At 38.7% G+C, this 25,836-nt stretch overlaps 1 protein-coding gene across 14 annotated transcripts in view; it reads left to right on the plus strand.

Moving 5' to 3' along the window:
- Positions 1-25,836, plus strand: part of SCHIP1 (schwannomin interacting protein 1) — a 611,917-nt gene that overhangs the window by 560,917 nt on the left and 25,164 nt on the right. For 12 of the 14 annotated variants that reach the window (XM_009446613.3, XM_009446614.3, XM_016939974.3 and 9 more), the window contains 1 exon segment: positions 19,985-20,103. In XM_009446613.3, coding sequence (XP_009444888.1) covers positions 19,985-20,103 — 119 coding nt within the window. 14 annotated transcript variants of the gene reach the window in all.

Below are 25,836 nucleotides of genomic sequence, written 5' to 3' on the forward strand. Positions count from 1 at the left end.
AATGAGTTTTGCAAAGTTTTAATACATCCGTCTGCCTTATAGAGGGATAATTTTACCACCGCATGGAATACCGAAGTTTTTCGTGGCCAAATGTTTCAGCCCAATTGAGGTATCATACCCAGCACATAAAATAAAAGACACCCTGTGTTGCTCTTAAATGATAAAACTAGGGAGTATATCAGTTTAAGTAGTACATCATGATATTCTTAAAATTCTTGTTGGAGAAAGTAGTAAACAGCCTTTTATGCCCAGATTCTAGTGGGTCATTAATGGTTAACAAAGGAAAGCAAATATATTCTATCCCTATCGACACCAGGACAAGTGAGGACTAGTCTCTCAATCCCTTCTTCCTGTGATTGAGAAAACAAAGTATCAAATTTGAGTTCAAGATTCCACCCAATTTAAGCCTGGTTTCTTCCACAGCAGGGAAAAAGATATTAGAATGGAAAAGGGAATTTCAAAGCATTTTAGTGCTCTATTTGGTGGAGGCTTTTAAATATAAGTTCAATGAGACAATTTTCTGTTTTATTCTATAGATTTTTTGATGGGGAGTTTTTTTTCTATAGTTAATAGTGCTGAAGAGTACTTGGTCTTCATTGTTTTGCCTGTTTAAAGTATAATTATTGTCTGCCTTGTTGAGATATAGTTCTGTTTTTCCAAAGAGGTAGTAACCTTTGAAATCAATAAAAAAATTTTGGAGATAAATTTATATGCATTTTTTTTTTAGCTCAGATGTCTGAAAATCTAATTTATATGCTTTACCACAAAAGGAGCACAATGATAAGAGCCCCACATGGAAAAAAAAAAATTAGCAGGGCTTCATTGTGGGCCTGATCTGAAATAGAAATTTAGTACAAGCACATCATTTCTATTTAAAGTAGCATTTGGGCCTCAAACTTCATGATTCAGACTTCGAGTGATTTTAAGAAGTACATATGTGAAACATATTTTAATCCAAAGGTCTAGTATTTATTCTTGGAAAGGATGGTGGTGATGGGGAGTGGGAAGGAAATGGGGCATCTCTATGGAAAATATCACATTGCATTGATGCTTGCTTGAAAGTAGACACCCCCTATTCATGCACATACATAATGCACAAATATATAAAATCTTGGGGAACTAATCACAATTTTACATACAGAAGCCCAACATTAATAGAGCCCTATCCCATTGAAGTCATATACCATTATTTATTTATATTCTCTATAACAAGTCAAAGTTTGAAATCTTGGTGTACTTAGTATTCCCCTGTGCACTATATAGAAGCATCAGAAACTACCAAACTTCCTGAAATAGAAAGTAATTTGACAAAACTGCTTGAATTCAAAAGAAAACAACCATCAGAGAGGCCTAAGTGACAATCAGTGTAGGAAAGCCATTAATGGGGAAAGAACACACAGAGAAATATAATGAGGACATTAAAACTGGTTCCACTTGGAAGCTGTACGATGGCCATCAGAGTGACCATAGTTGAGTTTCTCGTGCTCGGTTTTATTTGGACAGGAAGATTTACAACTATGGCCCATGATCTTTTAGATGTAGGAAAATGTGTGACACTCTGTCTACTCCCAACACTGCCACCTCCCCACCCCCACACTTTTAATACCATTATTTTAATTTTTTAAAAATCTATACAGCAAAGTCCTTTAAATGGCCTGCATATTTTCATGGCTTTTCTAGCTATCAGAATACTTTAATTGAAAAGCAAACCAAATTTAGATGAACTTTGCACAGAAGAAAAAAATTATTTGAAAAGAGGTTATAAATCTAATACATGGAATATGGATGTTAAGGCCGAGGAGAAGGCAGTGGGAGATGAAGGGTTAATCAGGGTGAAATCAAGTTTCCATGTATGATAGGAAAATCTTTTGACAGTGCATAAGTGATCTCCCAGTAATGTGGTCAGTGTTCTCAGAGTTAATAATTTCCACCAATGGCTGATAATGATCATTTAAAAGCATTAACTCACGTGAGCAATGTGCCTTTCAATTCAGATCATGGCTCAACAGGAAACCGAAGCTCTTCATGCTAGTCCTTGAAATTCAGAGCAGGGAGTGGGAAGAGGCTTTTTCAGCCTCAGGGATTCTAAGTGACTGTGAGTAGGTTTTCTAAGGGAGAGCACTAGTATCTGGGCCCATCTTATGCATGGACAGTTCATTCTAGAGAGGGCAGCAGCAGAGGAGGTACCAGAGACAATCCCCATAGAAGGATAGGAGTGGCTGTCTCCCCATTTGCAAGCTACTGCCAAACCATCAGGCATTACATTCAGCTCAAGTCTCTGCCAAGGTGGTGTTTTATTTTGTGTTTTCCATTCCTGTATTCATTTGGACCACATGGAAGTGAAATTAATTACAGTGTTAATCCCAAGCACGTAGTCAAGGTCTTGCCACCCTGCCTGGAAATGTGGTTTGAAATAGAGGGATAATGGCTGATAATGATTTTTTTTTTCAAGTTCTAGAGCAACCCTTCTACACTTTAAGGTATATTCAAAAATCCTAGGGATCTCTTTTTTTTCTTTAATGCAATTTCTGATTCAGTGGTTCTGGAGTGGGACTGGAGGGCTTACATTTCTAGAAAGCTCCCAGTGCTGTTGATAATCTGCTTGGAGAACACACTTTGAGTAGCAAAACTCTAGAAAGTTTCACAGATAAGTGATGCCACACATAATAGGAAACTCTGAGATATTTTAAGCTGGCACAAGCTATCCTGAAAACGGTGGCACAGCTCCATCTGGAAAGGGTTTGGGCTATGAGCTTATCTACGTGCTGAGCTTCTTTAGGGAGGGTGCACAGTGATGTCACCACCACTGAGAACTGCCCTCAACCTCTTGCATTCATGTTTCAGGAGCAGATGTTCTATCACTTGTCTGTGTATAGTGCTTATTAGAGAACACCTATGACAAAAAAGGAGCTAGCAGGTAGAGGAGTGGAATGGTCTTTTAGTATTCTCAGTACTATTCCTTGTTGCTGTTGTTTTGTTGGGAAATTTCCATCTCGAATTTTGAGGTGCCTCTCTCCAAAAGATAATATATTATCAATGTATGTGTATATACATGTGTATGTATATCATTACTATATTACTAGTACACATATATTAATCTGTATGTATATATACATAATCATGAGAGTTCAGTTTTTCTCATTTTAATTGTATATTTAAGCCCACTCTGTTAAAATTAAAGTTAAAAGATACTAGTAATCAGGCATATCATTTTATGTATCTTACTGAGTCTTGCAGTCTCTAAATTATTATAATTTCATCCATGTTAGCTATCGATTATAGGTTTCTAAGTGGACTAGGACATTAACCCAGATAAGAATGAAATTCATATTGTAGCTGAACCCCAAGTGCAGTGGACTGAGGTCTGGAAATCAGTACAGTCATGGAGCCAGGAGCAGAATACTGCTTTGCTGCTACTGTGAAAGAGCCATTTGTATGGTCTTTAGAGCTTTTCAAGCTCTAGTCTGCAGAGTGAGTGGGGTCTGCAGGGTCCTAGGGCTTCCTTTCCACAGAGCTTTCCTGAGAGGCTGTGCTGGGGCTGGGATAATAGGAGAATAGAGCATCCAGGTGGGGTGTGGTAGCCCTCCTTATTCAATCAAAGCAGACCCTTTTTTCCTTTTGAACATATGTGAGTTCCACAGAAGATTTCAGTTGAAAAGCACTATTAATGTTTCCTACTGTGGACAGCATTTAGAGGAAACATTTTAAGCAGCACGTTCATATTTCCTCTGTTCACGTACTTAGTCAACAGCTCTTCATTGTGCGCTTATCGTGTGCAAGGCAGTGTTCTACATGCTATGGGGTAAACAAGATGACAAATCCCTGTCCCCTTAGAAAAGAGCTTGAAACCACAGTGGCTGTTGGAAAGAAGCAACAGTGGTGCTAAAAGACACCAGGTAAACTGGAAAGGAAAATTCATCATATAGCGTACTAGGTTCTGACATCAGTGAAGTAGCTTCCGTTTCATTTCTTGAGGCTTCATCAGAAGAGATATGCAACAATACGTGCTGGGTGTTCCAGATGTATGATCTGGAAAATGTTGATTCAGCTCTTGATATTGTTATACAGGGAGCTGTATTAGTCCATTGTTACACTGCTATAAAGAAATACCTGGCCAGGCATGGTGGCTTACACCTGTAATCCCAGCATTTTGGGAGGCCAAGGCAGGTGGATCACCTGAGGTCAGGAGTTCGAGACCATCCTAGCCAACATGGTGAAGCCCCGTTTCTACTAAAAATATGAAAATTAGCTGGGCGTGGTGGCGGGCACCTGTAATCTCAGCTACTTGAGAGGCTGAAATCGAAGAATCACTTGAACCTGGGAGGCAGATGTTGGAGTGAGCCAAGATTGTGCCACTGCACTCCAGGCTGGAGATTCCATCTCAAAAAAAAAAAAAAAAAAAAAAAGGAAATACCTGAGACTGGGTAATTTATAAATAAAAGAGGTTTAATTGGCTCGTGGTTCTGCTGGCAGTACAGGAAGCATGATGGGGGAGGCCTCAGGAAACTTACAATTACAACAGAAGGCAAAGGGGAAGCAGGTACATCTTCACATGGCCAGAGCAGGAGGAAGGGAAAGAGGGGGGAGGTGCTACACACTTTTAAACAACCAGATCTCATGAGAACTCTTATCACCAGAGCAGCATTAGGGGGATGGTGCTAAACCATTAGAAACCACCCCCATGGTCCAATCACCTCACACCAGGCCCTACCTCCAACTTTGGTGATTACAGTTGAACATGAGATTTTGGTGGGGACACAGATCCAAACCACATATCTGGAGCTCTACTAGATTTGTCTGTGTTGAACTCTAATCTTTAAAAGCTGTGCTTGGGTGGGCGTGGTGCTTCACATCTATAATCTCAGTACTTTGGGAGGCCAAGATAGGAAGATCACCTGAGCCCAGGAGCTCAAGACCAGCCTGGGCAACATAGTGAGATCCCATCCCTACAAAAAATTTTTTAAATTATCCAGGCATAGTGGTGCACACCTATAGTCCCTATACTATATAGTCCCAGCTATTCAGAAAGCTGAGGTGGGAGGATCACTTGAGCCTGGAGGTCAAGGTGGCAGTGAGCCATGATCATGCCACTGCACTCCAGCCTGGGCAACAGAGCAAGACCCTATCTAAATAAATAAATAAAAGCTATACTTGATTATTTTATTCAGCACAATTATTTCTTACAGAGGCAGCCAGTGTGGGATGGTTAGAGTGTGGGCCACAGAGGCAGAGAGCCCATGTTCATCTTCCTTAACTTCACTGAGCTCTTTCATTTTGCTGTAAAACACAATTGATAGTAATATCTACTCCAAAAGATTATTGAGAGGATTAAAGACATATGTAGGAGGCACATATAAAGTGCCTGGCACATAGCAACCCCTCCCTCGATAAAGGGTAGCTGTTGTTATGTTAATATATGCCAGGTAAGAAGATGCATGCTTCCTTCATTTTAACTAACCTCCTTTGGCAGGATTTAACATACACAGGGTCCTTCAAACTAGAGCATACTTTAACCTCAAAGTCTTAGCCTTGGTGAATTCTCCTGTATTTTGAGCACCTGCACGGGGCACTGGGAGCAGCAGTCTGTGGCCAGCATTGCCACAGCCCCGGGAAGCATTCTGGGCTGCCTGCATGCAGACAGTGGGACCCCCATCTGGAGTGAGGGTCCTGGGGTTTGAAGGAGAGTAAGACAAGGGAGATCTCTTCCAGGGAAAACCCTGCCCAAATGCAAATGTGGTTCATGAGAGACAACTTGTTATTGTAACATCTGACAAACATGCAATTAATTCTTTTTGGAACTGAGGTGGGGTAATGAGAATGGAGTAAAGGGAAGATTTCACTTTGGTTTGGGGGCTACAGAGGGAAGTATTTGCTTTATAGAAGTAGGGCTATTATAAACTACCTTGAGACACATTTATGCCACAAGTCTTCTACAAATTGAATTTTTAAAAAAATGTGGAGAGAAATAAGTAGACACTGAAGGTGAGCATGTCAGCAGCAGTTCAGATGCCAAAAGTTTATCTTGAATAGGCTTTTTGCTTTTAGAACTCTGTTCTTAACAGTATTGTGGTTGCACAAGAATCTATATTGGAAAATTTATTGACTAGTATACTTGCTGCTTTTTATCTAAGCTTGTCAGAGTGTAAGATGGTGTTGCTAAATGAAAGCTTGCCCTTTGAATTCTTTTCTGACCTATTTCTCCTGCAAACAGTAGCTTTATTTTTTGGAAATAAACACTGGGCATAATTTTTAGTTTATGACAGTAGTAAGCTGATCCTGATGAGTGTGTGTTTGTGTGTGCACTTCTGCTTGTCTGCTTCTTGCACCAAAACATCCTCCAGCTGTGGGCCTTTTCCCTCTCTTTAGTAAAGCCTGTAAACAAAACCAGAAGCCATGGGAAAAGTGTAAAGAGAGCAGCAGAAAAGAACGTTTGCTTTTGTGAAAAAGCCCGCCACTGCTTGAATTTTAAAGAAAAGTTGATGGATCTTTTTCTGTTGCCTATATTAATAGAACAAAGCACTGCTCCCAGGGCAGAAGGGTCCTTCTCTGTGTTGGAAGTGAATTTCAGTCTCGTCCTGGAGCTCCTACCAGATGAGACTTTTACATGAGATTTTAAGAAACGATCAGTTAAAGGGAAAAAAGCAAACATCTGTGTTACAGGTCAGCCTTTAAATTATACTGTTTTCGTTTTGTCATGGGATACCCAGCTTTTAACTCAGTAGTGAAGTCGGCTGGGCTGGAAGTTTTCACATCTATTTTTATCCCACACAATCTACCCCTGGTTCAGACTGCTAGTTTCCTCACAGAGCTCCAGTCCACACTCGGCCCTGAACGCGGAGTTGAATCAGCTGGCTGAAGCTGAGTGCCTCTCTTTTCCTTTCTTGGGAACAGGAAAGGTGCTGTGGAGAGGAATTGGGGCGGGATCATTCAGGGGAAGGTGACAGCAGATGGTGGGAAGGCCGGAGTCAGCAAGCCAAGTGTCAGGGGCAGAGTGAGCCTCAGAAAACAGCAGCTGCCCGGTGCCAGAGCAAGGAAAGGCCAGGGAGGCTGGGCGGGGCAGTGTCTGTGGGACAGAGGGGGGCGAGAACACACACGGCCGGGCACAGCCTCTTAGCCAGCTCTCCATGTCAGTATGAGCAGTAACCAGGGAACTGGGCAATTGGCACATCAGCCTATCAGAATTCATGGGAGGTTATTTCTTAAGTGAAATTCTAAAGAGTTAAAGGATGAATTTGGACAGTGATGGAATGGATGACATCATCGGTCAAGAATCCTCATTGGATATGGAGGGGAATTATAAAAAGGTAAGGGGGGAGAGCTCTTTTGTTTATAAACAATTGAACCATTTTTCTAACTGGAGAAAGATCACCCTTGAGGAGTGGCCAAATTCCACACTCAGTGGCTATTGCCATAATATAGTCAGGAAAAACTAAATGCACAGAATCAAATGCATTAAGCTAGGAAAGTTCTTTCTGCTTTTCCCAGCTTATGTTCATTAATATGTTACAGCAGCAACTAAAACACACATGTTGTTATTCTGAAGTTGAAAAAATTCTATTATGCATTTAACTGCTAGGCAGGCTTTTTATGTGAAGGAATTTTTTTAAAATTATTGACATATATTTACAGTTCACTGGCAAAAAAAATTACTAGAATGTTTAACCTATTTTTCCAATTTTTTATTTGATTTTATTGGCAATGAAAAATATCAAGTTTTAGTTAACATGTTTGGGTTTTTTAAAAGTTGATACAGTATCTGTTCATCTTTTGCCTGCCCTTTTTTTTGAAAGTCAGTAAATATATTTTGAGAATGTTTTATATGGTAATGTTCTGGTAATCACAGGCCCGAGTAAAAATAGCTTTAGTTATATGGGTGAGGTCATGAAATTAAACTACAAGTATATGCTTATCTGTCCACAGAAGCCTAAAACACACACTGTGTCCTTCCCTCTTCATTATTTGCCATAAGTCAAGTGTAGTTCACAACATGGCATAACATGAAGAATAAAATCCCTTCCATCATGGGCCTGGAAATGAAGACCTCTTTACCTCAGAGGCAAATATCAGTTAATGATAGAACAGTAAAACTTGCTACTTAATTTTTAATTTGATCAAATACATCACTAACTTTTTTCCCAGGAATGAGATATAGAAAGAAGCTTCTGTCATGATAGATCCTTACATATAGTAATGTAAAATATGGTAGTTTATATCTTATATACATATGTGTGTGTGTGTGAGTGTGGGGACTGTTTTAAGGATATACTGTACTTCCTAGAGGAGTTCACAACAGCTTATGTTCTTTCTCCACAAGCTGAAACTTAAATATGTAAAAGAGGTTTCAGTGACCTGCCATGTTGCCCTTTGTGTTTTTCATCCCGTGTGATCCCCAAGACAGGAATGAGCACCCAAGGTGATAGTTCGCTGAGTCTTATAACCCTAACACTTCCCAGCTGTCCGCTTCTGCCGGAAGCGGTATGCAAAAGATGCTTGGGACACTCTGCCGTAAGAGTCAGATTGCTTATCCAGCTCTGCAGAACAAGTGTAGCCATCTCATACTTCTGCTGTTTTCAGTGTCAAAGAACTGGTCATGGTGTCCTTTGTCAGACCATTTCTCAGATAGAAGAGTATAGGTCAGTTTGCACTTAGGAAAAATGAAAGACATACCATTGCTAATGCATTAACAATGAAGTCATGACTGTTCTAGTTTTTTCCTACTTAGAAACAGAGGGAACCCAGATGCCTGGAATAAGTAAGCAGTGATACACCAGCAACCTGAGACAGGGCTGACTAAAGCTACAGACATGTACGGCTCAAGGAGCTTTAAAACATCAATAACAACAAAACAGAATTGCACTGTGTAACCCATTATCTAACAAAGGCAGTAGAATGCCGCATATGATTTCAGTATCTGATAGGTTAGTACAAAAAAACTGCGAGATGAAACTTCTAGATGTGTGGAGTGCTCAGAGATCAGTTCATTATGTTCCGGACCTTAAACATGAGGGTTGTTCTCTTGTCATTCCAGCCTTTTAAATACCTTCCTCAGGCAAAGTGTTTTCAAATGTTTATGTGTATCGTGATTATTATGAAGACTTCATTATAATTATCCTTCTTTTTTAAACCCACTCTTTGTAACTTTACTATGAGCTAGTGAAACAGGGCAACATACACGTTTTTAAAAATATGAGGAATAAGAAAATAGTTACCTAGTATAAAAATAACTTTCCGTAATTAGAATCTTCCTTTTCTAATTTTTTCTCTAATATTTTTCCTGTTTTGTTGGCTAAGTAGAAAATTAAATTAGATGCCATAAAGTGGGGCTCTGCAGGCTTTTTTGACCTTGCATTCATCAGTAAGATGGTTTTGAGTCCATGCCTGTAATATACATATAGTTTATTCAGAAATAGCACCCACCACTATAAAATACAATGTGTGTATGTAAAACATATACACAAATAGATATTTTAGAGAATAAAATGTTTAAAATATAAATATAAGTAAAAGTTGTAATTTTTTTTTTATCTCCTGTGGTACTTTCACCCCATTTTGAGGTCAATTGTCAACAACAATTAAAAAATTGATACACCCCTGCTTAGGTACCATAGAATTCCCTGAACGAATTGCACTAATAAATACCACATGTGTATAGGGATTATTTTACAGGGTTGTTTTAAAGTCAGACAAACAGCCTTCGGGGGGGAAAGGTCACTTTCTGATGACTAAAATTAGATTCCACCGAAGCAAAGGAAGAAAAAGATTATGCTTCTCTTCCTTTTCCGTGGGGAAGGTTTTGATTGTAAGAAAGATGTTTCATTAAGGACCTCTGGTTTATTCAATAGTAATAGTAAAACTGCCCTCAACAGAAAACAGATCTTAGTGTTTGAGAAGAAAAGTGCAGACCTTAGCAGAATCCGAGGTGTATGCGTTCAGCCCATTATTTCCCTGCCCTGCTGTGAGCAAGTTCTGATCCCCTGATAAAGAACCACAGAGCTGATTGTCTTCAGGACCAACGTGGTATGCAGCATCTAAGTCAGTGTCCTCATCCATTCCACCATCATTTTTCCAAGAGCCCTCTCATGTTCCTGGCACTGTGCATGGCGCTAGGATCACCGAAGGGGGACTGGGCTTTCCCTCCAGGAGCTGACCGTCCCAATGGGGGAGGCACATAAAGGAACAAACTACATGGAACTGATGCTGCCTGGAGTGTCCAGATAGCCGGTGTGGACTTCTAAAGTGTGCAGCCATTTAGATCTTTCCCTGCCCCAGGAATGTGTACCTTAAACACGAGAGTTGTTTATGTGTACATTCTTGGGTCAGGGAAAGATCTAAATGACACTAATGGAGAGAGAGAAAAGGAAATCGGGAAAATTTAATATAGAATATGGCAGAAGACTGGCTCCAACTTTGTTCCAGAGCAGAGAAAATGCAGGGAATCTGGTATTGCCTTCTGTTCCTAGGCTACTGTGCACAGAATCAGGGAGCTGACAGCAGGGCCGTGAGTGGGCCCAGGGCCGGGCCAGCCGCTCGCTTCGCTTTGTTCCTCAGTGGTGCCGTCTCTAGTGTTGTGCATCCAATTATGGTGAAAGATTAGGGAGGACCCTGTGAAAAAATTAAAAGGCTGGAAGGAACAATATTTAAAGTGAAGCCACAGCTGCGCCTCATGTTTTTTTTAAAAGGTGAATGGAAATGACTGCTTGAGATAAACTGCAATAAACAGGAACACAGAATGCCAGCTGCCATTCCAGACAAGCTCTCTGCCCTCCCCACACAATTACTGAGGAAAAGCAGCCGTCGACCTCCATTAACCCTCACGTCTTCCTGCCTGTGAGGGCTGAATACGCTTGAAGAACCATGTTAAGTTACCGAAGCCTGGGACCTAGCCCCACCTCAGCCACCTGGGAAAAATCTCTTCCGCTTTGTGGGCCAGGTTCTCCTTTTCTTAACAAGAAAAAATTAGCCTGGTCGGTCTTAGATGTTATAAATATAAAGCTTCCTGGCTTGTGGTTCAGGTTTCTTATCATATCACCCCATTGGCACACCTCGGTTAGCCAGCATGGTCAGGGAATGGGCTGTTTCAGGTAACTAGAATTTCCGGTGAAATGCAAGTGTGTTAAATGTATTCTTGTTCTCACACACACATGCACACAAACGTGCACACACATGTCCCCTTCCATGTCATGGTCATCTCCTTTACAGCACTCTCTACTTGGTCTCTTTCCCTTCTCCTCGCTAGTTGCCTTAGGCTTCCAGCTCTCCTCATTTTCGTGTGTGTGTATGGCTTTTTTGAAAATTGAGATATAATTCACATACATAAAAGCCACCTTTTTAAAGTGTACACTTTGATGGTTTTTAGTATATTCATAAGGCTGTGCACATCGTCTAATTCCAGAATTTTTCATCCCCCCAAAAAGAAACCCCGTACCCATCAGGAGTCACTCCCAAATCCTTTCTTCTCTTAGCCTCTGACAACCGCTAATTTACTTTATGTATTTATAAATGGACCTGTTCCAGACATTTCTGGCTCCTTTTTTCTCCCTTTCTCCATTCTTCTCACTACCTTCCCCACCCCTTCCTTTTAATATTAATAACAGCTACCACTTTATAAATTTCTGTCTGTGCCAGGCACTGCGCCAAGCACTTTCTATATAGTATTTCATTTAATTATTAAAACAACCTAAAAATAGGTATTATTTCTTTTTTCAAAAGAAGAAACTGAGGCTCAAAGAGTCTCAGTAACTCGTAGTAATGTCAGAGTCAACATGTTAAGCAGGGTCTTCTTGACTCCAAATACTCCTCCCCACCTTCTTTCTGGCCGTGAGTCTGTGTCCACCTCCCCCGGATCCTAGGTCCATTCTACACAGGAGGTTGAGGACACCAGCTTCCTGGCTGCTGATTAAGGCTTGGCTGTTTCATAACCATGCAGTAGGTGTTTGGGACTGTTGTGTTCCTGACAGTGATACTGAATGACTGTGATGGGTTTCCAGGCTTCTGAAATGGCACCTGTTAAAAATAGAGTTGCCAGATAACACTGTCTTGTGCTAAAAAGTAGTCTCTGGGAGGCAATCATTTGAGAAGTAGAATGAGCTCAGGTTCGTTCCCAGCTGTTTGTGTTTTGGATATGGTGCTCACAGGGGAGGACAATCATTTAGTTTTCCACCGTATCCCTTGAGGAGTTAATGTTGAAACACCTCCTCTACGGTAGCCATCTTTGTAGATTGCACCTTAGACTCCTTCACTTTCAGCAAGGTTCCCATTGTAAGTGGCTACTGAACTTTAACCCTAGGTGTTTGTTAAATACCTTTGCTTACCTTCTCAATCGAAATATTCAAGTGTTGTGGACTCTGCGCAGCAGCATTTCTATCTGCCTGCTTCTGTTTATGTCACTTCCCTGTAGCATAAGAAGGAATGCAGTCAACACTAGGCAAAACCATCCTCACAGTTAGTTATTATAAATATATTTATTTATAAATGCAGTTAGTTATTAATTGTAAATAAATATCTGCATTTTCTGTACTGGCATCCCAGTTCTTTTGATGTCAGCCAATACTGAAGTAAAATAGGTGTCAGAAGACACAGGGCCCCAGAGTCCTTCCCCTTGGGTGCCCATCCTGGGCTTTAGATATCCGAGGCCAGCTCTCTCGTGGGTACAGGTCCTGAGCAATTTACACCCAAAGGCCTTACTGTTGCCCAGCAGCCCAGGCTGACACTTATTTAAGGAAACATGTTTAGGCAGGTTGGTACAAGGATGCAAAGATAAGAAATTTCAACAGCATTTCGGGAAACCTGTATTTGGCAGCTCATCTTGACCTTTCTGGATGTTTAGTGTAAGTGACTGAAATGGAAAATGTCACAAATACAAAATGAAAAGAAAGTGTCCTGACTTACTATCCGTTCAGTGATGCAATTGAAAGATACTATTTTTTAACTTATATTTACTTCCACTACCAATTAAAAAGCACTTCTCAGGGGATAAAATAAGATTCAAGAATTTAAAATAACCTGCATGGTGCAAGAATTTATGCACCTGACATTCAACAGCATACAATTTCTTTTCTTCTGGAATGCTGTTTTTATATTCTGGTATAGTGACAAATTCATGGTTTGTCTCAGTGAGAAAATAATTAGAAAGTACTATTAGTATATTTGGGTTTTCTTTTGGCCTTTTCGTTTCAAAGAAAATTAATAACATTTACATAACAAACAAGCAAGTTCTATACTTCTGGTTCATAATGTTTAAGAGCTTCAGACTCCTCACACTGTAATGCTACCTATAAATGTTAGAATAAAGCTGTCTTATAAGCTGGGGGAAGAAATAAGAGCGACTACCACTTTCCTAAAGGAAGAGTACTTTTCCACAGAGAGCTTCAGAATCCCAGTTACGTTCCCTGGCGGATGCTGCTAATGGTGATGATGCCAGATATCACTAGGCAATAGATTGCACTGAAGCAAGGGGATCATTAATTGCTTCAAAACAAGCATCCTGGTAAGGCCTTGGCAGAGGCCAGGCTGCTACAAATGAAATCCACCTGGCTTCAGAGTCTGGCCATGCCACATGGAACAGATGTGTGCTCAATTACAGAAGAACCAACTCTGTGTTTCATCTAGCTACTTGATCTGTTCAATTTGTTTAAAGCTGTGGTTCTCAAAGTGCCTATGCTAGCATCATCAGCAGCATCTGGGAACTTGTTAGAAATGCACATTCTCACCTCCACCCCAGACTTTCTTGAAACAGAAAAATAGACTGTGTACTTACAAGCCCTCCAGTAATCCTCTTGCACAGTCAATCAAGTTTGAGTGCTATTGGCTTTAAGAAATGTGTGACAGGGTGTGTGTGTGTGTGTCTGTCTGTCTGTCTGCGTGTGTGCACATGCATGCTCCTCCCTGGTCTCCACTTGGCCAACCAGTGTCTCAGCAACCCCTGGCATCCTGAGTTCCTTTCTGGGCCACGGGGGACCAGTGTATTCATTAGCTTCTGGGATGATGCAACCCATAATCCTTAGGAAGTTTTTTGTCAATGGCATATTGTTTTCCTTTTTAGCATTGGTGGCAAGTATTTACTTCATTGCTTTAACAAGCATTTCCTGGGGCCTATAGGTAACACCAGTGTAAAAGACAGAGAAAGAGCAGTCAAGTCCTGTGAGGCTTCTTAACCTTAGAGAAGATCTCCTGCAAAACCTCTAACCTTTTGCAACTCCTGGAGCTTATTAGAAATGCAGAGTCTCCGGCCCTGTCTTTGATTTAGAACATGCATCTTAGCAAGATCTTGAGGTGACTCATAAGTACGCTGAAGCCTGAGAAGCATTGCACCAGGTAACAACTTAGCAGTGTGAAAAAGAGGATGCTAGACGTGGTATCTGTAGGGGTCATTAGTGAATTAGTACTGAGACAGTGAGCATTATAAAACAAGTACATCCAATAATTTTTAAAAGTCTATTTCAGTTCCCATGGCAAAGAGTGAAAAGTGAGAAACAAATGCATCTGGGAGGAGGGGAAGCTCAATCCAGGGAAGAACAGAAAGACAGGAAACTGGGGGAAACACTTTTCTTTCTCCCACTCCTTCCCACAACTGAATCTTGTCCAGGCCTACAACTGTCCCTGCTCCAAATCTTACATTGCTTTTATTCCCACCTCTGTGCCTTTCTCATCTACTGGATCCCCTGATTCCCTAGGCCAGGTTTCCTTAAATCCATTCATCCTCAGGGGAGTTTGAGGAGCCCCTTCCTCTTGGTCTGACAGGCCCTTTCTGGCTCTGTGGGTTTCATCATCTGTGCAGGACTCAGAAGGAAGCAGCTGTTTGTTGTGTCCTAAGCACCAGATGGCTTTAGGTTCAGGTTTAGGATGTTATTTCCTGAAGTGTGTTCCTGAGAACCCTAGAGGCCCCCCAGATTTTCCCACAAAAAATATAGTTTGTCAATTAAATAGATTTTGAAAATGCAGAAAACACCCAATCTTCCACTTGTAAATTTACATGCAGATTAGCATGCTGAAGGCTTCTTGCTTCAGAGACACCACAATGCTGCTAGTAAGGTGGGCTGGGCCAGAGGCAGGAAGGCAGAACCTGGGGAGGGGATGCAGGAATGATCTTGGTGTGTAAGGGATGGGGCCATGCCATATGCCGAAAAAAAGGGTGGAAAGGTCCTGGGGACATATTAGATTTGAAGATAGATGATACCTACCCATGCTGAACATTTTGCTCTTTATTTCATTACTGAATGCCCCTCTTTGTTCTTGTCCAGATTGGGGAATTGCAGTAGAACAGGGCACATCAGGAAAGGCTGAGCATTGGTGTTCAGAGTCTGCAAGTGCTCAGTGGTCTGTTCTAAGATCATGGTGGCTTGCATGGCATCATTGAAAGTCATTGTGAGCCTCATCTGCTCAGGCACAGCGGGTGGCAGTAGGGAATTTAGCAACAGATGAGGACAAAAACTTCCTGGGGCTGAATAGCGGTGAATTTCTAATCACATTTTTGCTTTCATCTGGGGCTTGAATAGCTTTTCTGCCTGATAGTGATGAGCCGTATTCCTCAGTTGCCCTTTGTTTTTGCTAGCAATACTAATTTTAGATGTTGTACTTTTGTTTTATGAGGGTATTTCCCAGGGCTGTTTTAGGAGTAGACATGGCTCTGCCTGTCATAAGTGCAGCCAGACAGTGGTGTTTTGAGTCAGCCTCTTCCTTTTCCTGTACCCTTGTCTGTTTCTCACCCTGGAGCGTATTGGGCTTGGCTGGATTAAGGGGGCTGGTGGAAGACATATTTGCCTTGCAGGTATAATTCCTCAGAGAACAAACCGCCCTTGAAACCACACACACATATATTTTACACATGTGGGCAACTGAAAGAAAATTGGGTTCTCATTGTTAAATTTTCAGATTGAGTAGTAATGGTAAGGAGAGTGGTCCTGATGGGAAGATATTTGTATTGTGGATATTTGTGGTTATGATTTAGCCCATGGTATGTATGCTTTGCCAGTGTTTTCTCTTTTTCTGAGAAAACATCACATCCATCTCAGGGAAGAAGTAGACCCATAACTCTTTGTGCCACATTTTATCCTCTGCATGGTACCCACCATTATTATTAGTCTGAACACCTTACTCTTTAATGTGGAAAAGTGATGAGAAAAAGCAGAAAGATCTGGTATTAGGAAGCATGGACTTGGATCCTACTGCTCCTGCCTAACAGTATGGTAACCTTTCATCTCCCTCAGTTTCCTCATATTCAAAGCAGAAATTGTTGGAGTATGAACTATAATGCTACCATCTATCACAGACTTACATTACCACAGGTCAGGTACAGCTGCTAAGTAATTTACTGAAGTTTTCTCATTTAATCTTCCAGCACCTAGTGAGATCCTTTACCTCTGGACTGGGAAGAGTTTTCCAAGCACAAAAGCCACTGACAGCATGACAGAGGAAGCAAGCTATTGACTTAACTACATAACATTTACAGTTGAAACTCAAAAGGACAAATACTCTACTATAAAATGTTTAAAATTCTCAGACCTTTGTAGGAAAATAAGCAAAGCTAGGAATAAGTAATTCAGAGAAAAGAAAGTACAGTCACTAAAAACATTTAAATATTTACTCTCACTAGTAATCAAAGAAATTGAAATTTAAAAACATTACTTTTTGCCTATCAAATTTTTTTTAAAACTTTTTTTTTTAAGTGAAAATGTTCAGTGTTAGCCAGGATGTAGTGAAAGCTGCACCCTCTTACATTGCTGGCGGGCATGTGGATTGGAACAGCTTTTTTCGAGAGCAATGTGACAAAATGTGTCAAGAGCCTCAACAAATGTTCACACTTAGCTGATCTGCTAATTCCACTTCCAGGAACTTATCCTGAGGAAATAATCAGACATGTGGGCAGGCATTTATGTAAAAAGGCTAATTTCTGGTCAGGCATGGTGGCTCACGCTTGTAATCCCAGCACTTTGGGAGGCTGAGGCAGGCGGATCACGAGGTCAAGAGATTGAGACCATCCTGGCCAACATGGTGAAACCCTGTCTCTACTAAAAATACAAAAATTAGCTGAGCGTAGTGGTGCGAGCCTGTAGTCCCAGCTACTCAGGAGGCTAAGGCAGGAGAATTGCTTGAACCTAGGAGGTGAAGGTTGCAGTGAGCCGAAATGGTGCCACTGCACTCCAGCCTGGCGACAGAGCGAGACTCCATCTCACCAAAAAAAAAAAAAAAAGAGGCTAACTTCCATGTTATTTTTAATTTGACACAACTCAAATGGCTAACCATAGAAGGTAACTCCATGGGATGGAATGATATGCAACCATTAAAGATTGTGTTTTTTTTCCTTTCTGGCTGCTCTGGAGGAAAAAATTTTTAAAGATTTTAAAATTGTGTTTTTAAATAATTTGAAGGGATACAAGGGCAATTCTGAAAATCTAATAAATAATATGATCTCAACTTTATAAAAAGGAAAATAATGCACACATATGATAAAAACTAGGAGGAAATATACTAAAATGTTAGCAATCATCTCTCTCTAAGTGGTGGGATTATGAGTGATGTTTATATTCTTTAAGCTTTTCTTGATTTGTTCAGTGGTATCCAGAGACAGAGAGAGAAGGAGAGGGGGAAAGAGAGTGTATTATAAAACAGTACTCTTTAAACTGTTAGTGAAGTATTTGGGTGTAAAGAACTGCAATTAATGTAAATGGAAATATTTTTAAGGTCTCCTCCAATATCTGTAGCTCTAGTTTATCAAGAAAGATAGACATGGAATCAAGGGTATATTCACACATTCATACCCTGGGATAAGAGTTTTCTTTAAAGCCTGTTTCAGACCCTAGGCTAATGTCAGGCCAGCATGTTGTTGAACATTAATCATTAAAATTCATGTTGCTATTTACTGATTTTATATTTGGATATTCAGCTATACTCAACAGTTTTCTGCCTGTTGAGGACTTTGGTGAGAATCTCTTTTGTCTGTGATATGGATTGAGAAATAGGTTCACTGACTGTACAAAATCTGCCTGGCAGATATGGGGATTTGAAATGAACTTGTTTTAAATAAAGGTGTCAAGTGATGTGATTCTGTTTTGGCTGGACCATCCCAAGTGCCAGCCTTGCATATTCGGAAAGGTGGTTTGCCCTAATTAAGGTTCCAAGCAGTACAGTTGCAAGTGGTTAGTGAAATAAAAGGCATTCTTGCTTCCCTCCATAACCTTATGGTTACTTTCTTAAGGCTTGGTTTTGTGCTAGCCCGGCAAAAAATAAGAACTATGAAAGCAGTCTTTCACATCTGTAAAAAAAACAAAAAATCTGTATAAAAGTAGTCTTTCACCTTATGGCTGTACTACACACACACACACACACACACACACACACATATGCTAGCTCCTAGTATGATGCAGTTTCATTGATACATGTTAAAGGGGGTGCTATATATATAGACAGAGATAATCGCTAAGTGTGTACAGTAGAAAGAATGCTTATGGTGTCCAAGGATTAAAAAGTGTGAGAGAAAAGGAGAGTAGAGATGAGGTTTCTTTGAACTAGTTCTCAAACCTGTTGAAATTAAATATCTGGCACTAGAGCCTGGGGCATTCTAATGCAGCCTGTTGAAGCTGGATCTTGGGAACCACTGTCTTAGCTGTACTTTGCTGTCATGTATTTTATTCTATGCTGTCTAGTACAGTATCCACTAGCCACCTGTGATGGTTGAGCTCTTGAAATGAGGTAGTGTGCCCGAAGAGCTGAATTTTTAATATTAATTAATTAATTCTTAAGTTGAAATGCAAATAGCCACATGACACTAGTAACTACCATATTAGACAGAGAAGCCTTAACCTATTGTATACTGTCCTTCACTTGGGAATGAAATTATTTTCAGTGAGCCCTTCCCACAGGCTATGCATTTTTGTCATTGTGACACAGTAATGCTCCAGAACCTCCTACTGGGAGAATGAAGGCATCACCAAGCCTTTAGTAGCCACACCCAGTCACATGACCTGCATTTTGTAATATAGTTTGCTCAGTGTGGTCTTCAACCCCTTGCTCAGTGTATAAAATGGTACTTCTCAAAGCCTTTGTCATCTCACAAAACTAAAATTTCATCCTTAGCCCAGGATTTTTGACTCATGTTGTTTGTTTTTTGTAGTAGTTTCATTTTTAACCAAGGAAATCATTTTTAATCTTCTCCCCTGTTGTTTAAAGGGTTTAAAAGTTCAACATGGTGAGTTTTTATGGGGCGTTTAATGAGAAGCCAAGCATTGTAAACATATCCAAATGATCACAGTAGTGTAGTTTACCAAATCCTTTTTCTATGCACACTGACCTGACCTCCCTTCAAAATATGAAACAAGATGGGCCCAACTAGAATTCTCCAGCTATTCCGGACATTATTGTCAAGGTTTCTCACATTCTAAAACCTGGTGAGATGAGGCTAGCCCTTGAATGGAAACAACAGTCCCCAACAAGACTGTAAGCTGCATGGAGGCAGGTGCTATGTCTGTCTTGTCCTGGGTTCTCTTCTGGCCTTATTGTGGCATCTGCCAGTTCCCAGAGGCTGCATGTTGGTGAAGTGAATTACTCTTCTTGCCATAGAGAAAATGGGCTGGCTAAAGGGACATGTAAAGCAGAGAGAAGACAAGATCAGGGAAAGGGCACGTTTGGGATCAAAGTGATTTGATTCAGGAGAAAGTACTTGCCCTCCACAACTTTACCTATACCTAGCAGGTAAGAAGAAGAAAGAGTACGTGACAAATAATCTAGTTCTATCCTCGTGAAAATCATTTAGCACCACGATGGTGATTACTTAGACTAGAGATTAGAATGAGCTCTGAAGAACTGAAATTCAAGCCAGAAGAGACTGGTAAAATTTCAGCTTTTAATAATTCAAATACTCTTGTGCCGCAGCCTATTTATTTGTTTTTCATCTAATGTTACAGTTCTAAGAAACTTAGCAAGTTAGACTGCCTGTGGTTGTGCTATATCTGCCCACTTATCAGCATTTTTTATTTTCTTGAAATTTTAGGCACAGAAAAATGAGAGAGAGTCTATCAGACAGAAGTTGGCACTTGGAAGCTTCTTTGATGATGGCCCAGGAATTTATACCAGCTGTAGCAAAAGTGGGAAGCCAAGCCTTTCCTCCCGGTGAGTGTTCTTTTGAGTTGAATTTCTGATATGTACACAGTGGATTCTGTCACTTGACTATTCTAATTTAAAAAAGCCTTTAAATCTTCTGTAGTTTTTTTTTCCCCCTCGCATAATACTGCCATCTTTATTTGGGTTTTAGACAGACCCTTCCCCACTTGTTTGTCGGTTTCTTTGTTGTTGTTATTGTTATTATTGGCTCATTTCCCAGCTACTTGAGGTCAGATTTTTATATTCCATTTTTTTTCTAGCCACAATACTGATTCTGTACACTGATAGAGGAATCAAGCCACACTCCTAAGCAAGCTGACTTATGATTAGAGACATGTGGCAGACTACCAAATTTCCCATTAAGCAGTCCCAGATCACCCAGAATCACCCCCCTGACACATTTGATGCAATAAATACTCGTAACTGAGAAATACAATTCCCGCTTTGATCATTCAATGTTTATTACAGTTCTTAACCTGTCTTTCTGGTGGTTTTTCTTTATCTTAATTTATTTCAGGATATCATTACTCTTTGTCATAATTTATTTCAGGATATTATTGGTCATTTGTGTAGCTTCTAATTCCAAGTAAGATATTTAAATTATAATTTTATCCAAAAAACAGTGCTATAGGCCAGAGTTTCTCGAACTTTAATGTGCTTATGAATCATCTGGGGATTTTGTTAAAATGAAGACTCTGATTCAGTAGATCTAGGTGGGGCTCAAGATCCTCCATTTCTATGAAGCCCTAGCTGTGATATTCATGCTGCCATTCCATGCTACTTTGATTAGTGAAAGTATAGACAGTCTGAAAAATTAGGCATTACAAATATGGGTATTCCAAGTGATGAAAGCATGTAGAATGTTTTTACTAAGATGATAGTAACTGATCAGCATTCTCATGGTCTCCCCTCACTCCCCAAATGTCTGTTTCCTCTCAGTCTTCCTTTTGGCTAAAAGCAAATATACTCTGTTAAAATACTCAGTTATTTTACCATCTTAAGCTAGGCATTGGAAACAAATTATAGTATTTATGCATCCATTTAACTAACATATTTCTTCCATGTCTGCATGTGAGGCCTGGAACTAGGCATTTTAAAAATATCTATCTGTATTCCATATGGCTTTCAGTAAGGTTTGTACTACTATCTTATCCTGAGAGATTCTAAATCAGCAAAAATCAGAAAGCAGAAAGCAGACACATGCTCACATATACACCTATTTGTGAGGCACTGCAGGCAGATCAGTACATCAAGACAAGAGTGCCAGTTTCACCAGACAGTGTTCCAGCATCTCTTCCTCAGCTGGGTGCCAGCTCTGTCTCAGAACATTCCCTTGTGTTCCTACACATCCCTCCAGAACTGGATGGTCAGCCCTCCTCTTTCCCTTAGGAGCACCTCTTTCCCCTCCCAGTCAGATGTGGCAGAAGGCGCTTTGGCCTAGGAACCTGGAGATCTGAGGATTAGTCCTAGTACACTTCTAATTTTGAAACTTTAACAATTTACTTAGTTTTACCATGTCTCATTTTCTTCATTTTTGTGAAATGAGAGCATTGGACCATATCATCTTATAGATCTCTGCTACTGCTCTCTAATATTTCCCAGAGTGCCAAAATGTCTTCTTTTAGAAGCCCAATCTCTCTGTTCAGCAATGTCATATCCATGTTACAAATGAGAGGTTTTGATTTTGAAAATCAGTGTTTTTTATATATATATAAAAATCATTGATTTATATATATAAATCATTGATTTATATATATAAATCAATGATTTATATATATATAAATCAATGATTTATATATATATAAATCAATGATTTATATATATAAATCAATGATTTTTATATATATATATAAATCAATGATTTTTATATATATATATAAATCAATGATTTATATATATAAATCAATGATTTTTATATATATATATAAATCAATGATTTTTATATATATATAAATCAATGATTTTTATATATATACACACACACACATATACCTATGTACATATACATATATATGGGTTATATATAACATACGTATATATTAGCTAATATTAATCTATATGTAACATACCTATATATAACCCATATATATGTATATGTACATAGGTATATATGGATGTATACATATATATGTGTGTCTTTGTGTGTGTGTGTATATGTATACTCCAGATATATTTATATTATCCTTGTGCCACTCTCCAGAAGAAATAACTTTTTACTCCTTAACTGTTTCTTCTGGTATTTACCTACATATCTCTAAATAAAATGCTTATCTTCTTAGTTTTTATTTTAACCATCAGACTACCTGCTATAAAAAGATAATGATTTAGCTCTTTTTTTACAGCCCTCCCAAAGACTGTCATCTCTTCTATTCTTCCTTTAGAGTAATTTCACAATTTAGAGTCAAATAGCTATTTAATGTTTACATTATTAAGATTATGCATTATTCATCGCTTCTCAGCCTTTTAGCTAAGATCAAGTGTAAATTATGCGTTATTCTCACTGAACCACGTAGTAAACTATGGTTACTTGCGACATTTTATTTTTTGTCCTGAAATTAGAATTGCCTCCTTTCTCCCCATGTTCTGCATTTGTATTCCAGTGTGTGAATATACCACAGTTTATTTGGCCTCTCTCCTTATAATGGGCATTGGATTGTTTCAAAGGTTTTACTCTTGTAAACAATGCTACGTATAAACATTCTTGTATATGTCTTCTGCTATACATATGCAAGAGTTTCTCTTTGGGGCATACCTAGGAGTGGAATTACTAGGAAAATACATGATTGTTTACACTTAGAATATAATGTCAAACTGTTTTCCAACATGGTTGCAACAAGTTATACTCCTACCAGCAATGTTTCAGAGATCCTGTGGATCCATAACGTTACTAACATTTGATATTGCCAATTCTTTTAAGTTTTTGTGAAGATTGAATAGGTATAAAATGATTTTTATTGTGTATATTAGCCGTATTTGTTTTCTCTTCTGTGAAATATCTGTTTGGGTCCTATGCCAAATTGCTGTTGGATTCTTTATGCTTTTCTCATCAACTTATCGAAGTTCTTCAGTCATGATACTAATCCTTAATACACTGTATGTATTGCATATATCATTTCCCAGGTTGTAACTTATTTTTCACTTTTTTAATATGTGTTTTATGACCATAAGTTCTTAATTTTATAGGTTGATTTTATACTGAATTTTATCAAACTTTTCTAGTCAATGGCTTTGTGTATCTTGTGTAAGAAATTTTCTTCTCCCCCAAGATCCAATAGACATTCATTAGATTTCCTACCAAGAGTCGAAAGTGTTGAGTTTTTAAAAGTCTGCAGTCAGTCAAAAGTTGATTTCTTGATATGGTATGGAGAAGCCAAATTTGATCATTTTCCTTATAGATGACCATTTTTAAAATCATATTTATTGGACAATCCCTCTTTTACTCACTGATCTTATAGACTACTCCCATATATACTGTATGTTAATGGAAATATATTCTATTTTATTATTGTTTCTATCTCAGCAGCAAAACTATAGTGTTAATTACAATAGCTTCAAAATAAGTCCTGATATCTGGACAGGAAAGTCCTTTTTGTTATTCTTTTTCTTCAGAAGTATGCTGCCTGTTACGGCTTTTTTTATTCCTCCACATAAACTTTAAATAATATAATCAAGTTCAACAAAATACTCTCTTGGAATTTTGACTGTAATTGCATTGATTCTATAGACCAATTTAGGAAGCATTACATTTTCTCATTGTCTTTCTATCCATGAATATGGTCTGTCTCCCCCTTATTTAGATCTTATTAGATATTTCTTAATAAGGTTTAGACATATTACACATCTCTTGTTATATTTATTTCTAGATACTTGCTATTCTGATAAATTCTCTTCAGTAATGCTTTCTCATTTGCTGCTGGTGAACAGAAATGCAATTAACTTTGTATACTAGTATTATATTCAGCCACTTTGTTATTACTCCTATTACTTCTCTACTCTCCTATTATTTCTAATAAAGTTGTCTGTAGATTCCCTGGGATTTTTAAAGAATGATATCATCTACAAATAATGGCAGCTTTATTTATTCATTTTCAATTCTCATGCTTTTGGTTTCTTTGTCTTATTGGATTGGCTAGGTACCCTAATACAGTGAGGATTAGAAATAGTAGTAGTTGGAATCCTTAGCTAATTTCTCATATTAAATGAAATGTTTCTACTGTTTTCCCATTTCAGATGATGTTAATTTTATGTTTCCTTTAATGATTCTCTTTATGAGATGATGTTCCCTCCCAGGTATAACTTACAAAGAATTTTTATCATGAATGGGTATTTAACTGTATCACATGCTTTTTCTTCATCTGTTGAGGTGAAGAAAAAGTACAATTTCACTCTGTTAATCTATTATATGAATTAATGAATTACATTTATAGATTTTCAAAATATTAAACCATGCTAGCATACCCAGTCTAAACCTAAAGTGGTTAGGGAGTATTATATTTTTTCAGATACTGTTGGAGTATTATATTTTTTCAGATACTAATATTATAAATAAAATCTGAGTAAATAATTATAAATAAAATTCATATTTTATTTATAACATTTTGTTTAGGATTGTTAGGTTTATATTCATGATTGACATGGATCTATTGTATTCTTTTCTTCTGACATTTTTGCTTGGTTTTAGTATCAGGGTTATGCTGGCTTAAAAATGGATTGGGAAGTATTCTCTTTCATATTGTCTAAGAAAAGTTTACATAATATTTTTATGATCTGTTTCTATAAAGCTTGGTAGGACTCATTTCTCTCTGGGCCTGGTGTTTACTTTGTGTATTTGCTTTAACGACAGCTTCCATTTCTTAAGTGGTTATAATATTATACATACTTTTTATTTCCTCAGATCAGTCTGATGAGTTATATTTTTCTAGGAATATGTCCATTTTGTTTGTTTTCAAAATTGTTGGCATGATGTTTTCTCATTTCTCTGAAAGTATTAATTTTAATTAAGTTGTTTAAAATGTTTTCCTGTCCATCATGACTTTTTCTGCGTTTATTTTTCATTTGTTTTGCTTTCTGCCCACCAATAACTAAGTATAAGACACTAAAAGCTGTTTATAAACTGTGGTTGGGGCTAGTTGGCATGCATCATCTGCTTAGAGAGCCCTTCCCTGACCACCCTATTAAAAGTAAACGTTCTCGTACCCATCACTTTGTCCGGTCTTACCCTGCTTATCTTCTTACCCTGATTTGTTTGTTGGGGGGGGTGGGGGGGCTTATTATAACCTAACGTTGTAGTATATATACTTTGTTCTGTCTTTCTCTAGCTCTAAAATATAAGCTCTAAGAGAGCAAGACTTCGTCTCTATTTTGTTCACCACTGTAACTATTGCCTAAAATAGTATCTAATACATAATCACTAAATATTTGTTGAATAAATGAATGGTGAACTTCACCATAGAATGGCTGAATAAGGACACAGCTCTTTCATTGGGATGCATCTAATTGAAAGTATCTAGGAGTCTTTTCTCTTGGGCTATGAATTGCGACTGAGAGAAACCCTCCAACCTCATCTTGAGGCATTTTAAACCTGGCTGCCAATGTTTTAAGACTCTAGCAGGGGAAAGATAGGAACTGTAGCATATAAAATTTTACTTAATTTCCTTGATTTCAGTAAAGCATCTCTTTGCCACCTCAGCTGTGCCTGAGCATGCTCCAGTCTCAACCTCTTAAGACAATAAATTTCCTGAT

Source organism: Pan troglodytes, chromosome 2 (assembly GCF_028858775.2).
Source record: "Pan troglodytes isolate AG18354 chromosome 2, NHGRI_mPanTro3-v2.0_pri, whole genome shotgun sequence".
NCBI classification, from domain to species: domain Eukaryota; kingdom Metazoa; phylum Chordata; class Mammalia; order Primates; family Hominidae; genus Pan; species Pan troglodytes.